This window comes from Nicotiana sylvestris, chromosome 9, assembly GCF_000393655.2.
Source record: "Nicotiana sylvestris chromosome 9, ASM39365v2, whole genome shotgun sequence".
In the NCBI taxonomy this organism is placed as follows: Eukaryota; Viridiplantae; Streptophyta; class Magnoliopsida; order Solanales; family Solanaceae; genus Nicotiana; species Nicotiana sylvestris.
In genome coordinates, this window is record NC_091065.1 from 63,017,006 (window position 1) to 63,041,041 (window position 24,036).

At 39.4% G+C, this 24,036-nt stretch overlaps 1 protein-coding gene across 5 annotated transcripts; it reads right to left on the bottom strand.

Annotated features, from left to right (window-relative positions):
- Window positions 1–5,587: 5,587 nt before the first annotated feature.
- Window positions 5,588–23,724, bottom strand: LOC104225023 (uncharacterized). Of its 5 annotated transcripts, none has more exons than XM_070156128.1 (4): window positions 23,304–23,711; window positions 21,508–23,212; window positions 6,884–13,604; window positions 5,588–5,876 (listed from the first exon to the last, which is right to left on the bottom strand). In XM_070156128.1, exon 3 carries the CDS (start codon window positions 12,382–12,384, stop codon window positions 11,035–11,037), a length of 1,350 nt encoding a protein of 449 aa, XP_070012229.1. In that variant the 5' UTR covers window positions 12,385–13,604; window positions 21,508–23,212; window positions 23,304–23,711; the 3' UTR covers window positions 5,588–5,876; window positions 6,884–11,034. The 5 variants fall into 5 exon arrangements, 3 of the variants coding, with proteins under 3 accessions (XP_070012229.1, XP_070012228.1, XP_070012227.1); XM_070156127.1 differs by adding an exon at window positions 14,641–14,713 and having other exon boundaries at window positions 21,508–23,711; XR_011402238.1 differs by lacking the exon at window positions 6,884–13,604 and adding an exon at window positions 14,641–14,713 and having other exon boundaries at window positions 21,508–23,703.
- Window positions 23,725–24,036: the final 312 nt, after the last annotated feature.

Sequence of the window (24,036 nt, forward strand, 5' to 3'; positions counted from 1 at the left end):
CATGCGCCTCGTGAATTTGCACTGTTGGTGCTCAGTTGCAGCCAGCCACATTAAGTCATGCAATGCCTTGTCAGGATATTTCTTCTGGAAATTGGCCTTCAAGTGACGCACACAGTAACGGTGGTATGCATATGGTTCCTGCCATTCAGGCAAGTGACGTACAGAACTTAAAATACTACCATGCCGATCAGATATTAGACAAATACCTGAACGCTGTTTGACAACGTGCTGCTTCAAGTGGTTCAAAAAAAGCGTCCATGTCTCTTCACTTTCGTTGGCACATATGGCAAAAGCTAGTGGAAATATTTGCCCGTTGGCATCTACTGCAACTGTAATCAAAAGCTTAATATCATACTTTCCATAGACATGAGTACCGTCTATGGAAATAACAGGACGACAATACACAAAACCATCAATTGTTAGTTTAAATGACCAGAACACATAGTTGAAAATATATTCGGGTCTGTCCGGACTCCGCTCACGCCTCCATTCAACAACAGTCCCGGGGTTAAAGTGTTGCAGTGCGGCCATGTACCTGGGCAGATTTGAAAAAGACTTATCCCAGTCGCCATAAATAAGTTCAAAGGCACGTTTGCGACCGAGATATGCCTTTCTTTTGGTTATAGTACAACCATACTCCTGGTGGACGGCTGTAATACACTCTTTAATCTTGAACCTAATGGACACTTCCAAATATGGAATCAAGACAAGAGAAATCAAGTCCACATCCAAGTTGAAGTGATTCTCATTGTATGTGTCCATTTCACATCTGTGCTCGCTAATAAATTTACCCACTTTCCACAAACCTGATTTCTTCTTGGTGGCACGCAACATCCAGTGACAACCCATAAAGTCTCTACGGCATACAGCCTTGTATTTCTCCCTAGTTGATTCACTTACCGTCATCTCACGACACTCTCTTATACTGTAGATTTTTACAGCCCTAATTAGGCGAGCTTTATCGGGGAAATACATGCCCTTTGTCAGAACAGCTGGTCTAGACTCATCCCACATCGCTGACCGAAATTCATCATCATCCCTTGTGAGGGCATCCACGTTCGGCATGCTTGGCAAATTATCAAGGTAGGGAATATTCCGCTCATTAAATGGCACGTGGGACTCGTACACTCTTGGTCTAGCTGGAGGTGGAGGAACATGCTCCCTAATCAACTCAAGTTCAACATTCACTTCCTCCTCCTCATCACTCTCATCATGGAAGGGCGTGTCATCCCCAGACTCATCCGCATTGTTGTCATAATCACTATCATCTTTCTGACTCTGCGCATTTGCCAAATTACGAGTAAATACGTCGTCTATAGGCAATTGTGTGAGGTCAGGAGCTTCAAGAAGCTCGTTTTCACTGCACATAAAGAACAAAATGATAAGTTACCCAACTAGATAAATACTTTAGATATAGCTATATCACTTTACTTACAAGTCGTACTGTCTTGACGTTTCATGATGGATATTTTCTTGTTGGTGATGACTCCCAGATGGACCACCATGGTCCAATACTCCAGAACTACGCATATTCCAACTAGGGGCAGGGTCATAACTTGTAAAATTCATATCCGGACGGTACCCCCTATGAAAAATATGAGTGTTAATACAAATCCAATTAAAACATAAATTAAACATCGCTAAAGCGTAGTAAAATTGAAGTTTACCAGTCGTCTTGTTGATTATCTAAAGTCAAAAAATTATTTTGTGGCTGCTCATTCGCCGGTGGTGACAAGTTTAAATCAAGGCAAGCTCTTTCATCACCAATCTGTCCGGCAAAAACTGCTCCAGAATAACCACCCGATGATTGGGGGTTATCCCTACTATGCACGCCCTCATTATTGGGAACGTCTTCCACCTTGACGTACATTTCCAATATTTTTATTACAATAAATTCCCTATATTCATCCGGAATCAGCAAAAAATCTCTAAGAGTTTCATCATCCTCGATGTTAAACTCAGAATAATAAGCAAACCCCTGCGGAGTCACTGAATACGGAAATCTACCGGTTATTTTAAGGTTAACCAAATGCCTCCTCTCATTCATTTTTTTATGTAACAACGATACCAATTTATCGTACTCCATAGTAAGCGACAATTTAACATGACATTGTGGAGATGAGCTATACCTCACAGAGTTATTCTCCAACACAACCTCACCCCCCCCCCCAATATAGTGAAACCCTTATTTTTGTCACTTCAGTCATTGTAAAAAAATAATTGATAAGAAGAAGAGAGAAATATGAACGTAAGTTTGAAATAAAGTATTGAATGAATTTTTATAAAATTGAAACGCCTTTAAATAAGGCAAGTCTGACGTTGGGGTGTAGAATTTTCTATGTAAAACGCAGTACAATACTATGTTTTATGTATTGAATTATTGTTATGTCAGTTCATTATTGGTGGGGGCAAAAACCAGAGTACAATGCAATTATTTAATGTAAAACGCATTATTATACTGCGTTTTACAAATATATCTTAGTAAAACGCAGTATAGTACTGCGATTTACAAAAAAAAAATTAAACAAAAATGCAGTACTATACTGCGAATTACTTTAACGGAAATTTTGCCGTTAAAGTAATTCGCAGTATAATACTGCATTTTACTCATTTATGTAATTTTTTTTTAAGTAGTACAAAAGTGTTTTTTGTCCAAAAATTGATTAAAAAGGTTTCGGACTCGATAATTTTGTCGCTTCACCGATTGTCTATGGTTTTGAAATGTTGATTGGCATTTTCTTATAAATTAAAACTAGGAATTTTTAACTCCTGTAGCAAAGGTTGATACCTTATTTATTTTAAATAAATATTTTTAAAAAAAAAAGTATATTCCATAACTACTTTTTAATTTTTATAGACAAATATTTACTTATGATCACTTTCTACTCTTAAGTCATTAAATACACCTGTATTATATTTCTCTCTCGTATATTAGAATATATGACATTTTGAACAAAAGCAAAAGGAGAACTAGAAGCTAGGGCTTCTGCCGGACCTTTCACCATCACCATTACTCCAAATACAGCGATCATCATAAGCAAATTACGCTTGACCGCCATTTTCGCCACTACTCCTCTTTTCTTCTTCTTCTTATACAATTTCAACAATTGGCAGTGCCTCTATCGAAGCCTTCGTCACCGGCGGTGAAGGCCCCTGCAAATTCTGAACGGTACTACTCATGATTGATCCCCTACTATTTCTGGAATCCATGGAAACCTCGATCACGTACGATCTCCAATGCAACGACAATTGGAATTAAAGGCGGTGCTGGATCGTCGGCAACCGGAGGCAATGGTGACAGCGAGCGAGAACTGGATATTGATGTTGCTTCAAGGAGACGACATTAGGGTTGTTGTTGAACAAAGACGACGGAGTTGAGGGTTGCGCAACTTGAATTTTCTATTAATATATTTCAATGTATCTCGATATATTTTATTGTATTCATTGTCTTTTTTTCATTGTATTTCAATGTATCCCACTGTATTATATGCATTTCATTGTATCCACTGTCTCGCTATATTCCATGAATGTATTCATATATTTTTTTTAATTAATATAATTTATGTATTTAGATGTATTATAATTTCTTTGAAGATTGCTATGTTTTGGGGTGTTTTTCGGTTGAGAATCTTTTTTATAACTGGAAATACAAAACTTGTTTGTTATAATTAAGTTTCTTGAGTTATATTAGGAGTCTATTATGTTAATTGATTCACTTTCCTTTTAAAAACAGTGTAATCCCCTATTTCACGCCGTGAATACAGTCGAATACAATAATTTGTCCAGCTGTAATCCCATATTTCACGCCATGAATACAGTCGAATACACTCGAATACAAAAATATGTCTAGCTGTAATCCCCTGTTTCACGCCTAGAAATGCTACTGTATTCATGAATACAGTAGCTTAAATACATCGAATACACTCTAAAAAATCTAAAAATATAGCTGTAGAAAGTAATATGGTAAATAGTAGCTACAACTAGCTAATAACCACTAAAACATAATGATTTCTAAAAGATTCTCTAAAAACTAATACTAGTAAAATATTCAAATAAAATCATCCTCGTAAAAATAAAATTCTAATTAAAAAACTGGCGAAACAAAATTGGAGTAGGTTTGTGGAATAATTGACATTTAAATAATAAAAAATTAAATTTGAAAAGTCACATTATTTTGAATTTAAGAATGTAATACTAATTTGTATGAGTGTTCGGTCGGTACGGTATTTAAACATTTCGGTTCGGTATTTTCGGTATTCGATTTCTTAAAATCCTATACCATTACCGTACCTAATTAAATTCGGTATGGTTCGGTTTTTCTCCTTTCGATTTCGGTTTATTCGGTTCGGTAACTTCGGTTTATTCGATTTGAATACTAACTAGTGCATAGAGTCATACGCTCTATTCTTAATTAAAGTACTCAAATATACAAAACTAAAAAATTTTTGTTGACAAAAAAATTGTCCAAAACTAGCAAATATCGACACAAATAGAGAAAATTGTACATAAAAGAATATGTGATCATTAGAAAGGTCTTGTTACTTGTTTAGAGTTAATTGATGAACTTTGAGAATAAAGGAAAGTAAAATTTTAGATTTTTTATATTTATGTTATAATTGATAATATGTGTTTTGTGTAATATAATATATATTTCGGTACGGTATCCGTATTTCGGTATTTTATTTTAAAATACAAAATACCATGCCTAATACTGATTTTTTAAAAAACTTAAACCAAATACTATATACCAAATACTAAAATTTTCGATTTCGATACAGTAATTCGATATTTACCAAATTATGCCCAGCCCTACTAATTTGCAGTTACAACTGATTCAGTGTTGCTTAATTGATTTGATGGCCAAACAAGCAAATCAAATCATATAATTACTTGTTATTACAATCATATCCAATTTCCAAAATCTTTTCTTAAAGTCCTTACATAGATTTTGTTAGGTAGTAGTAATAGTGTTTTTTTCAGCTTTGATTTAAAAGATATTGCCAGTAAATATTTTTCACATGGTCATACAATTTGTTCCAATAAATTATTTTTAGTTTTTAATCTTTGTGTGAAGTTCAAAGGAAATGACATTAAATACTCTGATAAATTAAGGGAAAATTTCAAATAAGAATAATTGGGCTCCCTACTTTTCAATTTTATAGCCCATATTTCAATTTACAATCATCTAGTTCAAAAATAATAGGCTATGATTCAATATCCAACTCCAATAGGTTCTCAAAATTACTATTTAATTTTTTAAAAAAGATTGTTCAAGCTTTTAAGTTAATTTTCGAATCAGTTACTGCGACTCAAATATTAGTTCAACAAACCAAATCTATTTGGGTGGTGAAAATTAGATTTTTAACAAGCGTAAATATGTGAGTTTAAATTTAAAATTTGATTTTGTGAGAAATCCGGAGTGGGTGTTATTTAGACTTGTTAGTGTCACGACCTGGAATTCCCACCCTCGGGAGTCCTGATGGCTCATACTGGTGAAAGCTAGGCAAGCCAACCAACTGAACTATTTACCTTGTTTCCATTTTTAATCCGATAACAGTTAAGAGCCAACAATTAGATAACAGCAGAATTAAATAAGCGGAAGGCTGCATTGTAAAATTTTAATAATACTGTTAATACCACTCCATAACAAATCTACCCAAGACTGGTGTCACAACTTCACAGACTGTCTAGGAGTACTACAAATAAAGATCTGAAAGAAATAAATACAACACTGTCTCTGGAAATACATGAAAGAAACAGGAATAATAGATAGAAGGAGACACCAAGACATGCGGACGCCTGTAGGACTACCTTGGGCCGCCTAATGAACAAGAAACAACAATCTCACTGTGATCCGAAGTCTACAGTACTGGGATCTGCACAAAAGAGTGCAAAGTGTAGTATCAGCACAACCGACTCCATATGCTGGTAAGTGCATAGCCTAACCTCGACGAAGCAGTAATAAGGCTAGGACCAGACTACCAAATAAACATGTGCAGTTAAATCATATACATCGGAAATAAAAGCAGATAATTACGACTAAAGTTGGACGGGGGAAATATGCTACGGGGAATAACAGGTAACAACAGAGCAACAGTAGATAAATGTAAGGAATGCTATAAATCAATTACCAGCAAAGATAATGAAATAAGAAGAACAAGTACACATGTAATATCGTTGCAGCGTGTAACCCGATCCCATCTTATATAGTATCGTTGCAGGCGTGCAACCCGATCCCATCTCATGTAGTACCATTGCAGGCTTGCAACCCGCTCCCATTTCATATTGTACCGTTGCAGGTGTGAAACCCACTCCCATTCCATATACTACAGTTGCAGGCGTGCAACCCGTTCCCATTTCATATAATTACCATTGCAGACGTGCAACCTGCTCCCATTTCATATATTTACCATTGCAGGCGTGCAACTCGCTCTCATTTCATATATTTCCATTGCAGGCGTACAACCCGCTCCCATTTCATATGTTAGTGTTGCAGGCGTGCAACCTACTCCATTTTCATTTATCAATAGCAATCATAACAGAATCCCGGCAAGGGAACAATAATATAACAACAACATCCCGACAATGGAATACCACTATAGCAACATCCCGGCAAGGGAACAATAATATAACAACAACATCCCAGCAAGGGAACAACAATATGACAATAACATCCCGGCAAGGGAACAATAATGATAATCCTCGTATAAAGACAATAAACCTCAACGGAGTCACAACAATTACAATACAAGACTCACAGGCATGCTTGACACCAACATATAGATACTCGTCATCATGCCTATACGTCGTACTCCACAATTAATACATAGCAAATAAGACACAACTCTTAATCCCTCAAGCTAAGGTTAGACCAAACACTTACCTCGATGCCACGAACACAATTTAAGCCTCAATTATTGCTTTACCTCTTGATTCCACCATCAACTCACTCGTATCTAGCCACAAGTTACTTAATAATATTAATAAGTCCTAAATGAATCATTTCTAATGCATGGAAATAAGTTTTCTAAAGTTTTTTCCAAAAATTGAAAAATCGCCCCGGGCCCACGTGGTCAAAACCCGAGGTTCGAACCAAAACCCGATTACTCATTCCCCCACAAACCCAAATATATAATTTGTTTTGCAATTGACCTCAAATCGAGGTCCAAATCTCCAAAATTTGAAAAAACTAGGTTATACCCAAAACACCCAATTTTCCCCATGAAAACCATTGAATCTAGGATGAAATCTTGTAAAAAAGAAGTTAAGGAGTAAAGAAAATGAGTTAGAAATCACTCACTAATGTTTTGGAGAAGAAAGGTTGTTTGAAAATCGCCTCTTATATTTTTGGGTTTTTGAAAAATAAAAAATAACTGAAAATCCCGTTTAAATATACCCTTTTCAGACCCCCTGTGCGGATCGCACAAAAAGGAGTGCGGCCGCGGAGCTCACAATGTTGACTATAGTGACATGCTTTAGTGTTTTAGCCATAACTTTCTCTACAAATGTCCAAATTGTGATTTGTTTACCTTTCTGGAAACTAGACACGAAGGGCTACAACTTTCGTTTTTGAATCATCTCAAAATTCTTTGTAGATCAAAAGATATAAGCTTCCGAAATCAGACCAGTGAAATCCTTCCTCACCGCGGACCGCACAAAAAGAAGTGCGGCCGCAAAGGCCCCTCCGCAGTCAGCACAAAATCAATGCGGTCAACACTGGTGGGTTCAGAGATCTGCAACATCTCTGGACCTGCAACAACTATGTTTTAAGCCTAAAACATCCCGGAACCTACCCGAAACTCACCCGAGCCCTCGGGACTTCAAACTAAACGTGCATACTAACTCAAAAATATCATATGGACCTACTGGTGCGATCACATCATCAAAATAACATGTAAAATCATGAATTAAACCTCAAAACTCAACATTTTTCATCAAAAACTCTCAAAGTTCATAACTCTTCAACCGTAAGTCTAACTCATATCAAATAAACTCCGTTTTTACCAAATTTCACAGTTATTTTTTAAACACTATAACAAGTTTGTACCGGACTCCAGAACCAAAATACGAGCCCGATACCAATGGTTTCAAACATTAATTCTTTTCTTCATTTCTTAGATAATTCAGTAAAATAATTTCTTTCAAAAATTAATTTCTAAGGCTTGGGACCTCGGAATTCTTTTCCGGGCATACGCCCAAGTCCCATATTTTACTGCGGACCTCCCGGGATCATCGGAACAAGGATCCAGGTCCGTTTGCTTAAAATGTTGACCAAAGTTAACCAAAAATCAAATTTTAACCCTAGAAATTTCTATTTCTCATCTTTTCACATAGAAGGCTTTCTGAATATGGGTTCGGACCATGCACGCAAATCAAGGTGAGGTAAAAAGGAGGTTTTTAGGCCTCGAAACACTGAATTTACTTGCAACACAAGTGACAACCGTTCTTCATCGAACGGACATAAGAAGGAAGTACCTGAGTCGGAAAAAAGATGGGGATAACGACTTCACATATCGGACTCCCAGGCCGATGCCTCTGCAGGCTGACCTCTCCACTGAACACGAACAGAAGGGAAACTCTTCGACCTCAACTGACGAACCTACCGGTCTAGAATAGCTACCGGCTTCTCCTCATATGACAAGTCCTTGTCCAACTAGACAATGTTGAAGTCCAACACGTGGGATGGATCGTTGTGATACCTCCGAAGCATGGACACATGGAACACTGGATGCACGGTTGATAAGCTCGGCATCAACGTAAGTTTGTAAGTCACCTCCCCCACTCGATCAAGAATCTCAAATGGCCCATGAACCTAGGGCTAAGCTTGCCCTTCTTCCCAAATCTCATCACGCCCTTCATAGACGACACTCGAAGCAATACCCGCTCACCGACCATGAAAGCCAAATCATGAACCTTACGGTCGGCATAATTCTTTTACTTGGACTAAGCTGTACGAAGCCTATCCGGAATAATCCTGACCTTGTCCAAGGCATCTTGTACTAGATCCGTACCCAACAACTGAGCCTCTCCCGGCTCAAACCATCCAACCGACGACCGACACCGCCTACCATACAAAACCTCATAAGGAGCCATCTGGATACTCGATTGGTAGCTGTTGTTATAGGCAAACTCTGTTAAAGGCAAAAACTGATCCCACGAGCCGCCAAAGTCAATGACACAAGCTCGGAGCATATCCTCCCAAATCTGAATAGTACGCTCGGACTGCCCGTCCGTCTGAGGATGAAATGTTGTGCTCAACTTAACCTGTGTGCCTAACTCTCGCTGAATTGCCCTCTAGAAACGTGAGGTAAACTGGGTACCTCGGTCCGAAATGATAGACACGGGCACACCATGAAGACGAACAATCTCCCGGATATAGATCTCAGCTAACCTTTAAGAAGAATAGGAGACTGCCACAGGAATGAAATGCGCTGACTTGGTTAGCCTATCAACAATAACCCACACTGCATCGAACTTCCTCCGAGTCTGTGGGAGTCCAACAACAAAATCCATAGTGATCCGCTCCCACTTCCACTCGGGAAGCTCAATCCTCTGAAACAAATCACCGGGCCTCTGATGCTCGTACTTAACCTGCTGGCAATTCAAACATCGAGCCACATATGCAACGAAATCCTTCTTCATCCTCCTCCACAAATAATGCTACCGCAAATCCTGATACATCTTAGCGGGGCCTAGATGAATAGAGTACCGCAAACTATGGGTCTCCTCTAAAATCAACTCTCGAAGCCCATCCACATTAGGCACGCAAACTCGACCCTGCAGCCTCAAAACTCCATCATCTCCTAATGTAACCTGCTTGGCACCTCTGTGCTGTACCGTGTCCCTAAGGACACACAAATGAGGAACATCGAACTGCCGATCTCGGATACGCTCTAATAATGAAGAACGAGCAACTGTGCAAGCTAACACACGGCTGGGCTCAGAAACATCTAACCTCACGAACTGATTGGACAAAGCCTGAACATCCAAGGCAAGCGGTCTCTCACCGACCAGAATATATGCAAGACTACCCATACTGGCTGACTTTTTACTCAAAGCATCGGCCACCACATTGGCCTTTCCCGGATGATATAGGATGGTGATATCATAGTCCTTTAATAGCTCCAACCACCTCCTATGTCTCAAATTTAGCTCCTTCTGCTTGAACAAGTACTGCAGACTCTTGTGATTCGTGAACACCTCACATGACACGCCATATAGATAATGCCTCCAAATCTTCAACACGTGAGCAATGGCTGCTAGCTCTAAATCATGAACCGGATAGTTCTTCTCATGAATCTTCAACTAACGCGAAGCATATGCAATAACCTTGCTATCCTGCATCAACACCGCACCAAGTCCAATACGAGATGCATCACAACAATCTGTATAAGGCCCTGAACCTGTGGACAAAACCAACACTGACACCGTAGTCAAGGCTGTCTTGAGCTTTGAAAGCTCGCCTCACACTCATCTGACCACCTAAACGGAGCACCTTTCTGGGTCAACCTGTTCATCGGAGCTGCACTAGATGAAAACCCCTCCACAAACCGATGATAGTAGACCGCCAATCCCAAGAAACTCCAAATCTATGTAGCTGATGCTGGTCTAGGCTAGTTCTTGACTGCCTCTATCTTCTTCGAGTCTACCTGAATACCCTCTGCTGATACAACATGACCTAGGAATGCAACCGAACTCAACCAGAACTCGCACTTCAAAAACTTGGCATACAACTGACTGTCTCTCAAAGTCTGGTGAATCACTATAAGATGCTGCTCATGCTCCTCCCGGCTGCAGGAATAGATCAAAATATCATCAATGAAGACTATCACGAACGAATCCAAGTAAGGCCTGAACACTCGGTTCATCAAATCCATAAAAGCTGCTGGGGCATTTTGTCAACCTAAATGACATCACCAAGAACTCATAATGCCCGTACCGAGTGCGGAAAGCTGTCTTAGGGACATCAGATACCCTAATCCTCAACTGATGGTAGCCAGATCTCAAGTCAGTCTTAGAAAACACTTAGGCACCCTAAAGCTGGTCAAACAAATCATCAATCCTCGACAATGGATACTTATTCTTGATTGTAACCTTGTTCAATTGCCAGTAATCTATGCACATTCTCATCGATCCGTCCTTCTTCTTAACAAACAACACCAGCGCACCCCAAGGCGAGACACTAGGTCTAATGAAGCCTTTTTCAAATAAGTCTTGCAACTGCTCATTCAACTCTTTCAACTCAGGCAGGTTCATATGATACAGCGGGATAGGAATGGGCTGATTGCCCAAAGCCAAATCAATGCAAAAGTCAACTGCTCCTGAAGGAAATACCTCAGGAAACTCACGAACAACAGGCACAAAATCACGAATATACGCCAAATAGGCCAAATGCCCCTTCTTAACCATACGCCGAGCCTTTATATATGAGATAACATTACGGGTATAATGACCAGGAGTCCCTCTCCACTCTAAACGAGATAAACCCGACAAGGCTAAGGTCACAATTTTGGCATGACAGTCCAAGATAGCGTGGTAAGGTGATAGCCAGTCCATCCTCAATATGACATCAAAATCAACCATATCCAATAGTAACAAATCTACACGAGCCTCAAGACCCCTAATCACAACTATGCATGAACGATTGACACGATCCACCACTATAGAATCACCCATCGGTGTAGACACATAAACATGAGCACTCAAAGAATCACTAGGCATGACCAAATACAGCACAACATAAGATGACACATAAGAGTATGTAGACCATGGATCAAATAACACTGAAGCATCCCTACTACAAACCAGAACCGTACCTGTTATAACTGCATCGGAAGCCTCAGCCTTAGGCCTGACTGGAAGAGCATAACATCGGGGCTGGGTCCTACTACCATGGACTACCTCTATGGGACGACCTGCAGCTGGCTGACCTCTACCTCTAGCGACCTGAGCTCCACCTCTAACACCTCCACATCCACCTCTAGCTGGCTGGACGGGCTGTGGAACACTCGGTGCCTGAACCATGGCACGGGAACCCGAATGCTGATAGTTGCTCGATGCTCGAGGACAATATCTAGCAATGTGCCTCGTGTCGCCACAAGTAAAACAAGCCCTCGGATGCTGGGGCTGGCGACCCTGAAAACTCTGAAGTGGAGGTGCACTGATAGGAGCTGATGATGCACTGTAGGACTGCTGATCGGAATACTGCATGTGAGAACCACGGCCACCCGGGGCACTATAAGAAGCCTGAAGTGCTGACTGAAAAGGCCTAGGAGGATGGCCTCTACCAAAAGAATCTCTGCCTCCAAACGAGGCGCCACTGAATCTGCTTGAATGACGAGGCCTCTTATCAGACCCCTGACCACCTCCCTGCGACAGAACCATCTCAACTCTCCTGGTCACATTGGCCGCCTCCTAAAAAGAAATCTCACTCCCTGTCTCCTTAGCCATCTTAAGTTGAATAGGCTGAATAAGTCCATCAATGAACCTCCTCACCCTCTTTCTCTCGGTAGGAAGTATGATAATAGCATGATGGGCCAAATCGATGAATCTGGTCTCGTACTGAGTGAGTCATAGAACCCTGCTGGAGACGCTCGAATTGCCTCCGGTAGATCTCACTCTGAGTGATAGGGAGAAACTTCTCCAGAAATAGCTGAGTAAACTGCTCCCAAGTCAAAGCTGGCGATCCGGCTGGTCTAGCCAAGCAATAATCTCTCCACCAAGTCTTGGTGGATCCAGATAAGCAAAAAGTAACAAAGTCGACCCCATTGGTCTCCACTATCCCGATGTTCCAGAGAACCTCACAACAACTGCCTAAATAATACTGGGGATCCTCAGAAGATGCACCGCTGGAAGTGGTAGTGAAGAGCTTGGTGAAACTTATCCAACCTCCACAAAGCCTTCGAAGACGTAGCTGATCTATCACCGGTCTGTGCTGCTGCTCGGCTGAAGAAGCGCTACGTGACCTTGCTATTTGCGAAAGGGCAAGAATATAGGTTTCAATTTAGCATTGAGAGAACAAAATCGCACGACAGAGAAGAGTAGAAGTGAAACTTTTCCTAACTCTGTAGCCTCTAGGGGATAAATACAGACGTCTTCGTACCGATCCCTCAGACTCTACTAAGCTTGTCTGTGAATTGTGAGACCCATGTAATCTAGAGCACTGATACCAACTTGTCACGACCCGGATTTCCCACACTCGGGAGTCGTGATGACGCCTATTAGTGAAAGCTAGACAAGCCAACCAACTGAACTATTTACCTTATTTCCATTTTTAATCCGATAACAGTTAAGAGCCAACAATTAGATAACAACAGAATTGAATAACCGGAAGGCTGCATTGTAAAGTTTTAATAATACTGCTAATACCAATCCATAACAAATCTACCCAAGACTGGTGTCACAACTTCACAGACTGTCTATAAATGCTACAAATAAAGGTCTAAAAAAAAATACAACACTGTCTCTGGAAATACATTAAAGAAACATGAATAGCAGATAGAAAGAGACGCCAAGGCCTGCGGACGCCTGCAGGACAACCTCGGGTCGCTTGATGAACAAAAAATAACAATCTCACTGCGGTCCGAAGTCTACAGCACTGGGATCTGCACAAAAGAGTGCAAAGTGTAGTATCAGCACAACCGACCCCATGTGCTGGTAAGTGCCTAGCCTAACCTCGGCGAAGTAGTGATGAGGCTAGGACCAGACTACCAAATAAACGTGTGCAGTTAAATCATATACAGCAGAAATAGAAGCAGATAATTACGACTAAAGTTGGGCGGGGGAAACATGTTGCGGGGAGTAACAGGTAACAACAATAGATAATTATAAGGAATGCTATAAATCAATTACCAGCAAAGATAAGGAAATAAGAAGAACAAGTACACATGTAATACCGTTGCATGCGTGCAACCCGATTCCATCTCATATAGTACCGTTACAGGCGTGCAACCCGCTCCCATTTTATATTGTACCGTTGCAGGCGTGCAACCCGCTCCCATTTCATATAATTACCGTTGCAGGCGTGCAACCCGTTCCCATTTCATATATTTACCGTTGCAGGCATGCAACCCGCTCCCATTTCATATATTTACCGTTGCAGGCATGCAACCCGCTCCCATTTCATATATTTACCGTTGCAGGCATGCAACCCGCTCCCATTTCATATATTTACCGTTGCAGGCGTGTAACCCGCTCCCATTTCATATATTTCCGTTGCAGGCATGCAACCCACTCCCATTTCATATGTTACTGTTTCAGGCGTGCAACTCGTTCCCTTTTCATTTATCAATACCAATCATAACAGAATCCCGGCAAGGGAACAATAATATAACAACAATATCCCGGCAAGGGAATAATACTATAACAATAACATCCCGGCAAGGGAACAATAATATTCTCGGCAAGGGAACAACAATATGACAACAACGTCTCGGCAAGGGAACAATAATGATAATCCTCATATGAAGCACAATAAACCTCAACAGAATCACAACAATTACAGTACAAGACTCACGGGCATGCTTGACACCGACGTATAGATACTCGTCACCATGCCTATACGTCGTACTCCACAATTAGCACATAGCAAATAAGACACAACTCCTAATCCCTCAAGCTAAGGTTAGACCAAACACTTACCTCGATGCCACGAACACAATTCAAGCCTCAACTATCGCTTTACCTCTTGATTCCACCACCAACTCGCTTGTATCTAACCACAAGTTACTTAATAATATTAATAAGTGCTAAATGAATCATTTCTAATGCATGGAAATAAGTTTTCTAAAGTTTTTTCCAAAAAGTCGAAAATCGCCTCCGGGACCACATGGTCAAAACCCGAGGTTCGAACCAAAACCCGATTACTCATTCCCCCACGAACCCAAATATATAATTTGTTTTGCAATTGACCTCAAATCGAGGTCCAAATCCCCAAAATTTGAAAAACCTAGGTTCTACCCAAAACACCCAATTTTCCCCATGAAAACCATTGATTCTAGGATAAAATCTTGTAAAAAGAAGTTAAGGGGTAAAGAAAATGAGTTAGAAATCACTTACTAATGTTTTGGAGAAGAAAAGTTGTTTGAAAAATCGCCTCTTATATTTTTGGGGTTTTGAAAAATGAAAAATAACTGAAAATTCCGTTTAAATATACCCTTCTCAGACCCCCTGTGCGGACCACACAAAAATGAGTGCGGCCGCGGAGCTCACAATGTTAACTATAGTGACATGCTTTAATATTTTGGCCATAACTTTCTCTACATATGTCCAAATTGTGATTTGTTTACCTTTATGGAAACTAGACACGAAGGGCTACAACTTTCGTTTTTGAATCATATCAAAATTCTTTGTAGATCAAAAGATATAAGCTTCCGAAATCAGACCAGTGAAATCCTTCCTCACCGCGAACCGCACAAAAAGGAGTGCGGCCGCAAAGGCCCCTCCGCGGTCAGCACAAAATCAATGCGGTCAGCACTGGTGGGTTCAGAGATCTGCAACATCTCTGGACCTGCAACAGCTATGTTTTAAGCCTAAAACATCTCGGAACCTACCCGAAACTCACCCGAGCCCTCGGGACTTCAAACTAAACGTGCATACTAACTCAAAAGCATCATATGGACCTATTCGTGCAATCACATCATCAAAATAACTTGTAAAATCATGAATTAAACCTCAAAACTCAACATTTTCATCAAGAACTCTCAAAGTTCATAACTTTTCAGCCGGAAGTCCAACTCACTTCAATAAACTCCGTTTTTCACCAAATTTCACATTTATCTTTTAAATACTATAACAAGTTTGTACCGGACTCCGAAACCAAAATACGTGCCCGATACCAATGGTTTCAAAGATTAATTCTTTTCTTCATTTCTTAGATAATTCAGTAAAATAATTTCTTTCAAAAATTGATTTCTAAGGCTTGGGATCTCAGAATTCATTTCCGAGCATACATCCAAGTCCCATATTTTACTGCGGACCTAGCGGGATCGTCGGAACACGGATCCGGCTCCGTTTGCTCAAAATATTGACCAAAGTCAACCAAAAATTAAATTTTAACTCTAGAAATTTCTATTTCTCATCTTTTCACAGGCTTTCCGGATATGGGTCCGGAAAGCCTGTGAGGTAAAAAAGAGGTTTTCAGGTCTCGAAACACTGAATTTACTGGCAACACAAGTGATGTTTGCAACACAAGTGATGACCTTTTGGGTCATCACAGTTAGAAGAAATAGTATAAGGAGGTTGTATATAAAATGAAGTAATTTAATGGAGATTTGGACTAGTTTTGAATAAGAATTACAACTGAAAATCGTGAAAGAAGTTCGTCGAAGTTCGTCTGCAGACGCTTGTATAAAGGCGTATAAAAGTGTATAATAGTATATAAGATGTGTTTATACACTCATATACACTATTATACAAGATTATACATAATTATACAAAAAAACTGACTTCATCTTCTTCCTTGCGTCTTTTCTGAAATTTAACTCAAATATTTCTCAAATCTACTCCAAATCACTTCAAATTTAAATTTTGAACTCCTTTTGATATTTTCAATCAATTGGAACAACACCCAATCTAAACAATTAACAAACTCAAAAAATTATATTTTCGAAAGCAAGACTTTTAATGGCCTTCAATGGTGGACTTATACTCTTCAACTTTTTACATTACAACCAGGTGACATAGTGGGAGAAGCAGTAATGGGGGATGGCCTATTGAAGCATATGTAAAAGATGTAAGAAGAAGAGAGAGTGAAAGCAATGGTTGTGAAAACACAGAGTTAACTCCATAGCTTTTAGAAGCAATGGTTGTAACTTGTAAGAACAAAGATTTTGAATTTGCAAGAGCTAGTATTTTCAAAATATGTACCACAGAAGCTATCCACCTTATTAGGAGGATGGTGGAACAGTACATGGATAGGAAGAAGGATCTCCACATGGTGTTTATTGATCTGGAGAAAGCGTGCGATAGGGTTCCTAGGGAGGTCTTATGGAGATGCTTAGAGGATAAAGGGGTCCCGGTTGACTATATTAGGGTGATTAAAGACATGTATGCTGGAGCTAAGACTCGGGTTAGGACAGTAGGAGGCGACTCTAAACACTTTCCAGTTATTACGGGGTTGCACCAAGGGTCTGCGCTCAACCCATTCCTATTTGCCCTGGTGATGGATGCACTGACTCATCATATTCAAGGGGAGGTGCCATGGTGCATGCTATTTGCTGATGACATTATTCTAATTGACGAGACACGAGGCGACGTCAACGAGAGGCTAGAGATTTGGAGACATGCTCTTGAGTCTAAAGGTTTCAAGTTGAGCAGGACGAAGACGGAATACCTCGAGTGCAAATTTGGGGTTGAGCCGACGGAAGCGGGAGTTGAAGTGAGGCTTGACTCTCAAGTCATTCCCAAGAGGGGTAGTTTCAAGTACCTTGGATCGATTATTCAAGGGATCGGGGAGATTGACGAGGATGTCACACACCGTATAGGGGTGGGGTGGATGAAGTGGAGGTTAGCGTCGGGAGTTTTGTGTGACAAGAAAGTGGCACCATTACTAAAAGGTAAGTTTTATAGAGCAGTGGTTAGGCCTGCCATGTTATATGGAACTGAATGTTGGCCGGTAAAGAACTCACACATCAAGAAGATGAAAGTAGCAGAGATGATGATGTTGAGGTGGATGTGCGGGCATACAAGGATGGATAAGATTAGGAATGAAGATATTCGAGAGAAGGTGGGCGTGGCCCCCATGGAGGACAAGATGCGGGAAGTAAGACTGAGATGGTTCAGGCACATTTAGAGGAGGAGCACTGATGCACCAATGAGGAGGTGTGAGCGACTGGCTGTAGTGAGCACGCGGAGAGGTAGAGGGCGACCTAAGAAGTATTGGGAAGAGGTGATCAGACAGGACATGCGCGACTTAGGATTACTGAGGACATGACCCTTGATAGGGAATTATGGAGGTCGAGCATTAAGGTTGTAGGTTAGGGGAAAGTTGTGAATATTTCTACAGCACAATAGAGTGAGACTAGCCAGTTATGAGTTAGACTAGGAATGTCATTGGTCGTCTATTGATGCAGGGCTTTACCTGCTAGTTTTTACTATACCAGCCATCTATTTCGTATTTCGTATTCTGTATTTCATATCTCTTATAAAGCTGTTATTTTATTATGCATTTTTATGGTACTAATATATCGTCTCCTGTTACTTTTTTGAGCCGAGGGTCTCCTGGAAACAACCCCTCTACCCTTCGGGGTAGGGGTAAGGTCTGCATACATATTACCCCCCAGACCTCACTTGTGGGATTATACTGGGTCGTTGTTGTTGTTGTACAGTATAAGCTAGATTAGGTAAAATTTAAAAACATGGGCTATTTTTTGTTATGGTGTGAAGTCATGTGTATTTTCTTGTAATTCTTTCATAAATTAATTGTGGAAGATCATACGTTATCAATTTCACATAAAATTTATATATTTTGGATTAAAAGCTCAAATTGTGGTGATGGTTTGGATTCAACCAAATCAATTGATAGCTAGATTTACCATGTTCATTAAATTCACAAACAGCTTTTTTGAAGGAAAAACAAAACATACACGTGTATGTAGGGCATTTATATCACCTACAAATCTATCACTTCTAAAATATCAAATACGGTAGTAGTATTTATTTAACATGCTTTCCACTTTTCATGTCCGTTGGGATTACTCTTTTCTTGAGGTGAGACTGTCGAAAACAACTTATAAGATTATGGTCTACGTATACACTAAATGTATTGTTATTTTTGTTGTAGTTAACATGCTTGATACATAATTGACTATTTTGTACGTTAGCCAAAAAAATCATATGAGATTGATAACTTTTACATATTCATACCTTTTAGTTATACATGTCCACTATTAAAGTAATTCACACACATGTACTATAAAAATAATAGTTTTACACTATACACATTTATATATATCAATAACATCTTTTATCGTGTCGTGTATTGTTGTTAAAAAACTGTATTAAATACATTTAAAAAAATATGACACTATTACTAATGGAGAGTTAAATAATTTTTATTTTCTTCCAATTATTCAAGAACTTTAAATAGTTAGAATGTGTACATTCTAATCTCAACTAGTTAAGAGCAACTCGTGCTGAGCCCGGGCCCGAGCTCAAGGTGAATAAGTAAATACTTTCGTTAAAAAAAATATGTGCCAAATCTCCTCTTAGTTTCCCTTATAAAAAATAATTCGAGCAAACTGGAACTACAAAGTGAACTTAAAATATAATCAACACCAAACCTAATGTAAATCCCATAAAGTAGGGTCTGGGGTAAAGTGTACATAGACCTTACCCCTACCTTGTGAAGACAGAGAGATTGTTTCTGATAGACCCCGGCTCAAGATAAAAGTAAAAGAAGCAGACACAACACGTAGTAACATCAACAAGATAATGTGATAGAGAGACAAGGTGATAGAATAATCGAAGCGAGATGATCAACATAAGGTAAAAAAATCTACAGATATGAATATATGAAAATAAAAAAGTAATACTAATGTGATCGACATGAAATTGAGACACTCCCGCCTAACTGCTAACCTTCTGCCTTAATTCCCAACTTCCACATCCTCCTATCAAGGGTCATATCCTCAGCGAGCTGAAGGTGCACCATGTCATGCCTAATCACCTCTGCCCAGTACTTCCTAGGTCTACCTCTGTCGTTCCTCCACCCCACCATGGCCAACCTCTCGTACATCATCGCCGGGGCATCTATACTCCTCCTCTTCACATGTCCGTACCATCTCAACGTAGCTTCCCGCATCTTATCCTCCACGGGGGCCACTCCCACCTTTCCTCGGATAACTTCATTCCTAATCTTATCTCTCTTGGTGTGCCCACACATCCATCTCAACATCCTCATTTCTGTTACTTTCATCTGCTGTACAGAGCATTTTTGACCGGCCAACACTCTGAACCATACAACATAGTTGATCTAACCACTACTCTGTAAAACTTGCCTTTGAGTCTTGGTGGTACCTTCTTATCACACAAAACCCCGAATCGAGCTTCCATTTCATCTACCCCACTCCAATCTAATGTGTGACATCCTCGTCTATCTCACCGTTACTAGAAATTATATACCTAAGGTACTTGATACTCTCTTTCTTGGGAATTATTTGTGAATCTAGCCCCACTTTCACGTCCTCTTACTGAGTCACGCAGCTGAACTTACATTCCAAGTACTCTGGTTTAGTCCTGGTCAACTTAAAACCTTTTGACTCCAAGGTTCATCTCTAGACCTCCAGCCTTGCATTAACACCGGCCTACATCTCGTCAATTAGTACTATATCATCCACGAATAACATGCACCATGGAACATCCCCTTGAATGTGCCACGTTAGAACATCCATCGCTAAGGCAAATAAAACGGGCTAACGGCAGATCCCTGATGCAGACCCATCACAACTGGGAAATGTTTTGAGTTCCCTCCCACGTCCTAACTCGGGTCTTAGCACCATCATACATATCCTGAATCACCCTAGTATAACCTACATGCACACCTCTAACCTCCAAACATCTCCATATATAGCACCTTCCTCGCGACTTTGTCGTAGGCTTTCTCTAGGTCAATGAATACCACGTGTAAGTCCCACTTTTCTATCCCTATTCTGCTCCACCAGCCTCCTAATAAGGTGAATGGTTTTAGTGGTCGATCGCCCCGGTATAAATCTGAACTGGTTCTCAGAGATAGATATACTTTTCCTCGCTCTTACTTCCACCAACCTCTCCCAAACTTTTATCGTGTGCCTTAGCAGCTTGATACCCCTATAGATGTTGTAGTTTTAGTTATCACCCTTATTTTTGTACACTGGAACTACCGTACTCCACCTCCATTCTTCGGACATCTTCGTCGTCCCAAAAATAACATTAAATAACCTAGTAAGCCACTCCAAACCTGCCCTGTCAGTGTTCTTCCCAAATTCAACTGGGATCTCATTTGGCCCGGTTGCAGTAAAGTTAATTCAATTTTATGGATTATGGGTAAGGGTTCTAATTAATCCTATAGGGAAGGTTATGAAGGCACCCTATGTGATCTGTTAACTACGGTTAACCAGCTAAACTTACGTTAATTAATGGCTAAAAAAAAAGTGTGAGACCAATATAAAATAACTAATGTGAAGTGGTTAAAATATTTTGTAGTCATTGAAAAAAGGTAACTTAAAAGGAATCTCAATGCCTTCGTAACATTTTGTGCTTAACGCCATTAGAAAAGATTTTAATGAAAGGCTTTTGAAAAGCATTATTTTAAAAGAGAACGGATTCCAAATTCTTATATCTGAAGCCTATATGTTATGTGATTAAAATAGTACTAAATCGATTATACGAAACAAGGATAACTAAATACGACCATGCTAATATGAATTCTAACATATAATCTCAAAATAAAAATGAAGTCAAATCACACAAGTAGAATTAAATCGCATGAATGATAATGAATAGAAAAGAAGGACGTCCCAAGCGTTTTACTTGTTTTCTTGCTATCCGGTGCATCTATAGGAATATGAAATATAATGACTCCATGCTTGGGTAGAGGAGAGTCGTGTCGCTCCAAGTGTTCATGCAAAAAAAAAAGGAAAAATAAAGATTAGTAAGGAAGCCTTATACTGCTATACATTGTAAGGACAATTAAAATGCACCAAATTAAAGAAACGCATCGATTCACAATTTCTTAATTTCCGAACAAGAACGGATTAGTCATCAATGTAGCATTTGGTTAATTACTCCCTTCATATTAGTACTGCCTATTTAAGCTACTGAGAATTATGAACAATGTGCATTTTAAATAATCTCCTACGATATGCTTTCTGATAGCAGTATCTCAAGTAAAATCAAGGCGTTTGTCCAAAAGCAGAACATTATTCATAGATAGAGATCTTAACCGAGTAAAACAACTTTCTAATTCATGGCAACTAAAATTGACATAAGGCAAGAAAAGCAACAGGCATGAGATCCACTAGTCAACATGTGCATATTTAACTTATAATCTCAACTAAGTAATCGAGTTATTCCAAAAAATACTGATCACAATGATGCCGAGACCTAGTAAAACAAGAGCGGTATGTATTCTCCCCTCTTATGGTCTTTGAAATTCAAATAGATTCCTAGAAACTAATTTCTAGTTCACGAGAAAGACAAACTCATTTAATAGCAAGAAAATATAAGGGAATTAGACAGATTCTTTGTCAAATGCGAAAATTCCATTTTTGATTTAAAGGCTAATTACAATACCTCAAAAAGATATGATTTTTTCCGGAGAACCATGAAAGAACCAATCAAACTTACATCAATACTTTTAGTTTCTTAAATCCACGTTTCTAGATATGCATGAAGAAAGTTTTGAATCAAACATTTTTAAATTGTGAGCTTAATATCCAATAGTTATAGTATCTAGACCTCAGGTGAAGGATAATCTAAAGCCATGAGTATGTACCTTCATACTTCAACAGACTGCTTTTCTTTAATGCTTAAATGAATAATTAATAATTTTATTGCCTAAATGTGATCCTCTTAAAGTACACTGAGTAAACCAATCTTCTATAGTCATTCATGAGCCCTTACAATCAATAATGAAGAGGAGATCATTTTTTTAAGACATGAGTTAAAATAAACCAAATCTAGGGTGTGAACGACATGAAGTAAACCAAACAGTTTACTTTTAACTAAATCTGTTCTTAAAACAAAATGTTCGAATCCTAAACATGGTGCCTAATAAAAAGTCCTAAATCACATGACAAATGAATCTTTTGCAACACACCTAGTCCATGACAAAATCTTTCTTAAAATTATGGAATCTGACAGAGAACTATGCAAAAGAAAATGGGTATTTTCATATGAGCATTTTATCAAATATAGGCAGACATGTTTCAATGCATATACAGAGCATAACCTCCTTAAAAAAATTATTTCTAATAACTTTAGTCATAGAATCCTTTCACCAAACTAAAGGTAAACAGAAATAAAAGCAAACACCCATCTTTATAGTATTAAAATGTGGAAGCCTAACAAAAACTAACATGTATTGAAACAAAGATGCATCAAGTATCGAACATGCTCTAATCAGAATCGAAATATTGCGAAAGAGAAAAAGATACGAACTTTTTGCAGGGCAGCAAACTGAGGCGGGGATCTTAGGTGCACTATCGAACTCCGACCTCTGAACTTGCTACCCGAACTAACGATTAATCACCGGGACAAATAAATAAATAAAAAACCTTCTGTTTTGGTTACAAAACAACAGAACTGAGAGATTAAAAAGAAGAAACCTTTTTGAGAGGTAGAGATAGCGGCTAAACAAAGGTAAAAGGAGGGGGCTCCAGCCTTAGTTTTTTGGGGGTAAAAGGCGCGACTGAAGCCCTCTAATTTGAGGTGAAAGTAGGCGGCTCCAACCATTTTTGTGGGGTAAAGGTGCGGCCCAGAGCTTGTCCGAAAATCTCTTCAAAGGTCAGTATTTATAGGCTGATTTCTAGGGTTCTTGGTTTGGGCGGGATTTCGAAATTGAGTGAAAGTTATTGAACGTTGATGTTGCAGAAAATTAATTAAGGTGCAGAGCTTCTGGTTAAAAATGGTAATAGCAAGTTCTGCCATGGCTGAGCAAGGATGAAATTTTGTGAAGAAGAGGAAAGGGAGGAGAAGAAGCGTCTGTTGGGTTAGGAGAGAGATCAGGGTTAGCAAATTGGATTTAACTGAAGGGATAAATATTGACCATTGGATTAAAATAACGGATGACTCAGATTAGGCTTAGGATAAAACAAGATAAAAATAAAGAAAAATACATAGAATTCTCTAGAAGATGTGTGGTCAGAGTATGAAGGGTGTGCTTGGCGTGTGTTTTAGACCGTTGGCGCCTATGTGGCGCTGACATGGGGCTTATGTGGAGCTGACATGGAAAAGAAGTAGAGTAGGTGGGCTGGTGGATATGAGCCTCCGATTTGGGCTATGGAAAGGGCTAAATCTCTTCTTCTTTACCTTTTATTTGGCTTTCTTAAATCTTGATAT